Source organism: Lepeophtheirus salmonis, chromosome 5 (genome assembly GCF_016086655.4).
Source record: "Lepeophtheirus salmonis chromosome 5, UVic_Lsal_1.4, whole genome shotgun sequence".
Classification (NCBI taxonomy): domain Eukaryota; kingdom Metazoa; phylum Arthropoda; class Copepoda; order Siphonostomatoida; family Caligidae; genus Lepeophtheirus; species Lepeophtheirus salmonis.
In genome coordinates, this window is record NC_052135.2 from 55,825,024 (window position 1) to 55,834,191 (window position 9,168).

General features: G+C 30.2%; 2 protein-coding genes across 2 annotated transcripts in view; both read right to left on the reverse strand.

Annotated features, from left to right (window-relative positions):
* Positions 1 to 3,174, reverse strand: part of LOC121117652 (cubilin) — a 91,132-nt gene extending 87,958 nt beyond the window's left edge. Inside the window, 1 exon segment of the mRNA XM_071888811.1 lies at positions 2,640 to 3,174. The gene's annotated coding sequence lies outside the window, so the exon portion shown is untranslated.
* Positions 3,175 to 3,491: 317 nt separating this feature from the next.
* Positions 3,492 to 4,479, reverse strand: LOC121118454 (putative defense protein 3). Its single transcript, XM_040713037.2, has 3 exons — positions 4,412 to 4,479; positions 4,096 to 4,343; positions 3,492 to 4,031 (listed from the first exon to the last, which is right to left on the reverse strand). The coding sequence occupies exons 2-3, from the start codon at positions 4,337 to 4,339 to the stop codon at positions 3,517 to 3,519; spliced, it is 759 nt and encodes a 252-aa protein (XP_040568971.1). The 5' UTR covers positions 4,340 to 4,343; positions 4,412 to 4,479; the 3' UTR covers positions 3,492 to 3,516.
* Positions 4,480 to 9,168: the final 4,689 nt, after the last annotated feature.

Consider the following 9,168-nt stretch of genomic DNA (forward strand, 5'->3'; position numbering starts at 1 on the left):
TCAGAGATACAGGTGCTACTAATACGAATTCAGGATACTAGCAGATCAATATTTGGCGTTGAAACCCACGAAATATTTCAAATTTAATATTTTTTAGTAATTTCTTGTGGGATAAATTGCTTTGTCTTATGAACTTTAATTCAGGAACAAATGAAACTCCTATGTCAATGGATTACTGTATATTATTTGATCTCTGATTATAAAGGTGTATTATGTTTTCAACTTCACCTAAAATAAATAAGTATATATATTTACTTTTTATTACACCGTCATACTCAACTAGATTTGTATTCTATATCTCAACTAATTGGAATTGCAGATGATTAATGTAATAAAAACAAACCAGCATGGCGATAATTTATACCCATTTTGTCAGCTAACACTTTCACTTAATCATTTGCATGTTTTGTTGCTTCTTTGTAGTATATTACTTTGTCTATGGTTTAAACCGGACGGGCGTGAAATCGGTCTTGGACAAAGTATCAACCATCTAAGTAATATATACTCTATATGTGTTCTTTGATCTGAGTATATATATTATTCATCTACTTAATTGCTAATACATTCTAGCATTGAACTGAATCACATGGAACTTCATAATGCAAACATCCTTTTATGTCATATATATTATAAATGTAACTTTTACCTACTATAACCAAAGAAGGCAAAACAAATAATTGTCCTTTTCTTTTTCTATCTATCCATATACATATATACTATATATACGATTAAAAATGAGGGATGCAAAAAGTGTGTTTAAACTCATATTTTAAGATTTAAGAGGTTGAATTATGCAAATTAAAAAAATCCTTGTTAATATAGTTTCTTTTTGTATTTGTTTAATGAAATTTTATTCAAAAATGCCATACCCAAAAATGACAAACAAATAAGGATTAAGTTCTTTTTGACAACCGAATGCCTCCAAAGATATTGCAAAATAATCGTTTTATAACTGATACCTCGACTCTTTTTTGGACAGCTATTACGAAGGAGTGGATCTCATATCCGGCTACAAATAGGATCACTGTCTGTTTGGAATCAATAATTAAGGTTCTTTTATTGAAGAAAATTAGTTTTAGATTAAGACAATTAGCACTTTTCCTAGTTGGACATAGGAGAAAAAAACACAATTTTTTCAGTATACAAAAATTTATTTCACTTCTTCTTCGGAGACTTTTTAATTGTAACATTTTATAATAGTTTTATATAAAATAAATACATAACATGAAAATAAAATTTTTTTATTATTTTTTTTTTAAGGAAAACTATTATACAGTAGTGGTTTCGAAATTTCTTTTATTGCATTAAGTAAGCTTAAAAACATTCAAAAGGATAAATATATTTTTTTGCTCCTCATATATATATACATACGTATACAGCCCACTATTTCATAGACGTCTTGTGTCCATTATAGGCTTTTTTACTCAAATTTGTGGGATAAGCTAAGATTTTAGCTATAGTTACTTTAAGTAAGGGACTTATATTAGATCCTATATGACTTTTCCAATTAAATCCCTCTATGAATCTTTCTTTTATTGTGATTATGGATTTTGACTACTTTAAGTGCAATTTGAGGTCCCTCTAAAGGGTTAATTACTACAATTTGTAGTAGCATAGCAGATGACATAGCTCACATCATAATTTTAAATCATTGGGGCATGTATTTTTTCCAATTCTCTTTGTAAAGGCAGTTGCAAACTATTTACACTGTGATGTATGTTTTTAGAAATTGTCAGGCTCTGCAAATACTGAGACAGTTCATTTTTTTCAATGTGAAGGCATTTACTGAAAAGTGGAAAAATTGAACTGTTTTATAGATTATTGAGTAGAAAAGATTAAAGCAATATAATACTCTATTTGAAATTGTAAGGGTCTAGCAGAGAAACTGACGCAGTTGAGACCTATAAAAGTGGGGGTAATTAAGAGGGATTACCATTGCTTCGCTGCTTGTTTTGATGTTTTTTGGATTTAAATTCCTTGATAACAATGTAACCTTGAAATTTTGGAAGATATCTTATTAAATTTAATCATTCACCCTCAGTAATTTATTTGATGGTTCCGTATAAGATTATTCACAATTTTAAAATATTCCTAATTTTTACATCGAACATGTCCTTTGTTGTTTTTATTCAGTTATTTTATTGTTGTTTTTTCAACTTTCATAAACTTGTTGGTAGTTATTAAATTTGTCATTATTTATAAGACGTTTGTTTGAGTGCATTGCAGTACTTTGTTGTCCTTTTTTCTTGGAAAGTAATTTTAAACTAAAGAGTTTTTTTTTATATATATAAAATATGCAACTTTTCTGAATAAATACAGAGGAAAAAATTACATTTTGTTCTTAGAAATTGACGATAATTTGTTGAAAAATACAAATGTATATAATAAATAATCAACTTTGCGAAAATATTTCTAATATGTTATATATTTCAATGCTTGACCCGCCAATTTTTTGTCCTGCACCATATACACGTTGTACATAAAAACACTTAACTTTGTATGTACAATAACTATGTACATAATATATGAGTGAAGAAGCAAAACTTAATAAAGAAATAGACATAAAAGAGAAAAAATGTGGAAAACTTCATCATTAAAAACTTACAACTATTACAAAATGAAATAATAAAGGCTCTTACCTTCCTCGCACAAACTCAGAGTTCCATTAAAGTTAAATTTTTTTTGGGGGGGAGGGATGAATGCCATTTAATACCATCGACATATATGGAACATGCAATTCTCCTTAGACTTTGAAGATGTTCTTTTCTGAGGCATAATAGGACACAATACTACAATTATAAAAGGGTTGAGGAGGAGGTGTAAAAAGCACTCCAAAAATATAATTACTAATGAAGTGGCAGTGATGGAGTTTCAAGGACAAGTAGTAGTTGTGGGGAGGGGGAGAAGAAGTAGAAGAAGAAACACCCGGGAAAAGCACCAAAGGAAGGGAAATGAAGAAGGGATGATTTGATTTTTTGTATTTTTTTGTGTTTCTGTATACCAATTATTTTTTTGGCTTGAGGTATTGTTGAGGTGTCACATCCAAACACAGGGTTTCTATTCTACATATACATAAAAGTATATATGTATATATTTATTGGCTGGAACAGCTGATTGAGAAGGATGATCAATTAATGTGAAACTAACACTCACTGCAGAGAATATCTATGTAAGAAAATAAGATATGACGAGAAAAAGAGGAAATATGGGGAGAGAAGAAGAGAGGAAGGAAGGATCAAAAATCCTGCCGGGGAGAGAAGGTCTCTTCTCCACCATACATACAACTCCTCAGATGTGAGCGCACCAATGTGGCCTTCTTCTTCTTTAGGCACAAATGATGATGATGTACACCCATAGGATGCAAGAGAGAGAGAGAGAGATAGAGAGCTGTAACAGTAAAAAGAATAGGAGAGAAAATAAAAAAATTAAGAGTAAGAGAACCAAATAAGGGCACATAATGAAATAAAAACCGAATGAAAGTCGTCAGAAGATAATTTTTGGCTTAAATATTTATCATTAGTATAAATTGCTTATAATAATAAAAATAATGAAACTACATAGATATGAAAATAGAAGAAAGTCAATTGGATCTGTGGAGCGGGACCCAGAGTCTCCTTCACCCAACCAAGAGAACGGGTATCCGCTTATTTTCAACTTTTGACGGGCTGTTTGATTTTGTGTTGAGAGCGAAGGAGTTGATTTTAAAGTTGTCGTTGATGTTTCTCTTAGTTGAGTGTGCGCATCATTTTCTTCCATATTTTTCCTCGGGCTTCGTAGTTTATGCTGTGGAGAAGAAGGGATCCTAATAAAAGTGACGAGATCTGATGAAATGTCTTTCCAATAGGTTTTAAAGTCTTGTACAACTGTTGCACGGAAAACAATGGTGCCTTCATAGTCAAGAGGAGGACTCCATGTGGCACGGACTTCATTAAGTGCAAAAACATTTCCTGTATGAGTTATTGAGCTTTGAATTGCTCCGAAGCAGTGAAGGTACTGTACTCCTGTGTCATTTACCCACCATTTGCCAATTCCTATCCCATAAAGATACTTTTAGAATACCTGTGTAGGTGCAAAAGGGATTTGACTCGTATATACCTTTTCTTTCACCTTTGGTAACCCCATATGCCTCCGCTCGTATGAAGAATCCTTTAAACATCCCTGTGGAACTTTTGAGTACTACATCAATATGGGGAAGGGATTCAGAGTCTGTTGTTTTATTTAATCCTTTTGGAGATACAAACTCGATGGATGGTGGCTCAATTTGTGGTTGAAATCCATGTTTTGGTGTCATGTAAAGACATTGGACGTCAGGTGCTCCCTTGTAGTAAGCTTCCGGCATTAATCTGTAATAATTACAAAAAATTAAACTTTCATTTATTGCATAGAGATTTACAGCTTTGGAAATATGTACCTGATGAATAAAAAAATCAGGAGAAGTCGGTAAAGGAGATCACAGTGATGAATCCAGAGTATATGTATCATTCTATAACAAACACAAACAAATAAATTTCTCCTTATCAACGTCAGAACCTTATAGATTTTCCCCATGCTTTCTAATGTAATATTCAATTAAAGAAGATATATGTTCCACTTTTATACCATATAAAAAATATAAAACAAGGTTCATCAAATTGCAAAATAAAGACTTTGTTTTAAGCCTTACTATATACGTGATGCGGCAAAATTACCACAATCTTGATCAAACTAAGCAAATAAGTTATCCCAATTTGGTTTTTTTACTTTATATATAGGTACAGACTAATATATCATAAACATATTTGATTCAGTTATGGGCTTTCTATTCAAAGTTGTTATATGAGTTATAGCTTTTGATTTAAAAGACTTAATTTCACCACATTATGTCTCTTTAAAATAAAATTGATCCATTTACTAATCTTGTATGCTAAGATAAATTTTGGCAACTTGAAGAACAATTTGCAGCACTTTTAATAGGTTAATAAGTATAATTTTTTATTAGAAATTAACCCTAATATGTCCAATAATACAAATATATGTAATTCAAACTCAATTTGGAGAAATAATAATCTTACCTTGCTTTTGTGTTCTACTATTTTACAAAGTTTCATTGATCTTTATCTAAATTTATTCATTTTATTTTATAAATACTTATAGACCCATATTTCATATTGTAAATATTTTAGTCAATTACAAATATACTTAGTATTTAAATTTGTAGATTAATAGAAGTACAAGGTTATGCCATCATGTAATCGGTCTAGCTAGAATTTATAATTTGATGTACCGTACCGACTACTGCTGTGCAAGACATAAATATATGACGTCATAGAGTATACCAGCAGAAGTATTATAGCTACTCTGGGTAACATTTATACTCTTATACGTCACTATTAATAATTGTTGTGGAAGTCAAACAATTGTAGGAAAATAATTATGGTATAACATTATATTCCTATTAATCTTGAGATGAACCATTTTTTTTAAATCCATTTCATTTTCATTTAGTACTAACATTCATAAGACAGCTGTCAAAATTTTCTGACAATCTGTTATTTAGTTTTTGAGTGATTGTACTAAGTTTGACGCTACTTTTTTATTTCCATAACAATGGATCATAAATAGTTTCATGTTTTAACTTTTTTTTTAAATTGGGCCTTTATTAAAATTTAATACAACAGTATAAAAAAAATTAAATTAATAAAAATTGAGTCAAGAGGGATTATGATAAAATTAATAATAAATAAACGTTATAGCTTAAAATTAACCTCTTAGATCAAAGCCCACCCTTCAATATTAACAATTTAAGTTTATTACATACTTATATAAAAGTGTACTAATGTCTACCACTACAAATTATGAGTACATAAAATATGAAAATGATTCAATTAAAACAGACAAACAAAAAACAAATATGTCTTCGATGTTGTTTTCCTCATCATCAGGTATCTTCTTACTAAACGTTTAAGGGCTGAGTAGAACTTACATGACCATTGAGGGAAAAATCGAAGAATGTCTGCAACGTAATTCCATTCTCTATCCTCATACCCCGTTATTTTGCTGTAGATGCAATGAAAATTTTCCTAAGAGAATAAAAGCTTATTGGACACCCAAAAGTGAGGCAGCTAGCTATGTATGCTTTAGCTCTAACTAGAGCAAAGCAAACAGCTATAGTTTCTGGGGTCACCTTTTCCTGCTTTTTGGGCATTCAAAAAAAAATGTAGGGAAACGAGTACTGGGGAACGTAGCCACTACAATGAAAAAGATCAATATTCAAATCAAAGAAATAGGGAAGACCAGATAATGCAAATGCATGATACCTGTTTTGAAATTATGTCCACAGTCCTTACCGGGAGAATTGAAGTAAAGACATTGCTTTTTTTTTTGGTGGGGAAAAAATACCGTTCAAACTAAGCAAATACTTGAAAAGTGTTAGGGGGAGTCTCTTCCATAAAGCGAATAAACAATTATAAATAATAACAATTTTGAACGAAAAAAATATGTCATTTCTTTATTGTGACGAGCAATTTGCTGAATTTAAGTGTTATTTGCAGTATACCAAAAGGGTCAATAAGAATAATTTGTTGGTATGAATTAACAATAATACGTGGAAGGGTACAAATGTAATCTATACTCAATTTTGTAAAAAGTAATTCTAGCTTTCTCTTATGTTAAAGTAGTATTCCTCACATTTTCTAGTGTGATGAAAAACATTAAGACTATTCCCAATAAGGGATAAATCAAGTTAATAGTTATTGAATAGTTAATCATTCTTTTTAATGCGAATGGTCATTAAATTAGGTTATAATTAATTAAATATTTATAAGGAATAATAGTGAATGACATAAAACAGGTAGAGTAAGGCCATTTTGTTATACTTTTCAATAAATAAGTCACTAATAAAAAGCTCTTATTCAAAATTTAGCATAAGATTATGTCATACTATGAATACACATTTTACTCTAAGGATCATTTTTTCCAACTAGAAATTGTTTAAGTATATTACATAAGCACATAGAAAATATTTTTGTGATACAGGCATTTGCAAAAGTTTAAGAACTTTTGCAAATACTTCACCTAGTTCAAAAATAATCGTTTTCTAGAGTGGAAAGATGCGACGTATAAATAAGAAGTGCGTGTCGATTTCACTACATTTCAAGAGCACAGCCTTTCCTCCTTGGTTTTTCCAATAAAATTATTGCATAAAAGTGTTTTGCAGTTTATATGAGCTTGTAAGTTTCTACCTACTATGTCTTTAATACTTTTTAAAGATGGAAAAATATTTAAAATGTTTTCATTTCCGTCTTTCACTTCCAGTCCTGTGCAGTGCAATCTAAATAATGGACATGCCTTTTTTTTATCGTAAAATCTTTGAAACTTTAAAAATCTCTCAGCCCTCGCTACAGCTCTTGGTAGGAATATATTAAAAGATGTTGTCGATTTATTTTAAATATTGATATCCAGCTTATTTAGTTTTTTCGATATCTGATAGGGTAGGAGCTTATTATACTTTAATTTGGCAACAAGATCCTCATCTTTGATGATTCTTTCCATTATCCCCTTCCTTTCAATTGCTGCCTCTCCTCTGCTCCCACACCTTCCCTTCCTCTCATCTTTGCCAAAACCTCCTCCACCCTCACAATTATAGGTAAATCGTCTTCCTGCGCTTTTTGGCCAATATAAAAGTTTCTTCCAAAGTACAGAATGTTCTCGTTTTCCAATCCCGACGATAAAAAACCGTTCTCAGAACCTAATAAAGTTAGTATAAAATCATGTTTGATTTTAAAATTTGTCATCCAAGGCCCGTCCCCTTGTAAAATTAATGTTTGAACATGTTGGACAATATATTTCAATCTTAGTTTTGGCTTCACAAATGTATTTTTTTTCCATTTTGTACATGAAGGAACTTGTTTTACAGTCGTTTTTGGAGATGCAAAATTGATATAATTGAGTTTGTCCAGAGGTTTTTCAACGGCAATGTAGCCTAAAAATAAGCTTACTACACTCTGCGTTCAAAAGACAAAAGGATTTTCAATTTTCGCCATAACTAGTAAAATCTTTGAAATTCGTCATGTTCAAATTGATTCCTTCAATATTTGGGGTCAGGAATATACCAAATGTTGCAAGGATGACCTTCGGATGGCAAGGCCCAAAAGTCATTTTTATGATTATTTTTCCTATCCTACAATTCAATTTTACTATTTATTCACAAGTAGATAGATCCTCTTCAAACTCCGGATCTTACAATTCTACCTCATCAAGGATCTTGTTATAAGTTACTTTGGGTACCATTCATGTACATACGTATCGCAATTCAAAAATCTTTGTTGCTCAAAGTCTACTTATTTTACAATGAGAGTACTCTTACTCTCTGTCCAAAATGATCATATTTGGACTCAACAAGAATATATCCATCTTCCTTTGGGGTTTCTTACATATTCATATGATTTAAAAAAAACTATTAATACAATCAATTATTATTTATAATAACCAGGTGAAAAGAAACTGTAAGAAAATCATTGTACCCAAGTAATTTTCAGCAAAAATGAAATGATAAAACATAATTATTTTTTTACTTTTTCTAATGTTGAGATATATTAAAGAAAAGTCTAAGATTTCAAGTTAGAAAAATGTATAAGTATAAGAGGTATTTTTTGTAAGTTGAAAACAGATAAATTTGAACTGTTAAACAAAAAAGAGTTAAATTTGTTAATATCTCAGTATCATTATTATACAAGTAAATGGAACATCACTACTTTAGATTGAATTTTTTTATTTCTCTAAAATCCATGAAAAATCTTGTTCTAGGAAGCTTAGTTATACATTGAAAATATATTATAGATAACTACTCTGTTTCGCCCTAGATTTTTATAGATTCAATGTATCTAATATTTAAAAGCAAAGTCTTATGTTCCTTATTGTTTTTCTACGTGATATTACTTTTATATATGACGTCTTTATTTGTTTTCATTTGAAAATGTGTTGTTGTGTAATTTATTTTGAAATAAGTAAAATCCAAAATTCAAATAAATAATGCTATATTCCATAACCAAAATTCAGCGGATTGATGGATAAATGGTACACTTGCAAAATTATCAGGGCTGATAAATCGTAAATGCTAAACTAGGCCTGCAATATTTCAAAATCCTTAGTAGCCTGTAATCAAATAAATTGTCACATGTTTTATTTAGG

Excerpts from the sequence above, each read along its gene's own strand:
- LOC121118454 (XM_040713037.2), bottom strand. The coding sequence starts at position 4,339 with ATGCCGGAAGCTTACTACAAGGGAGCACCTGACGTCCAATGTCTTTAC. Across the intron at positions 4,032-4,095 it reads TACCAAAGGTGAAAGAAAAG|GAATTGGCAAATGGTGGGTA; the intron begins GTATATACGAGT and ends TTTATGGGATAG.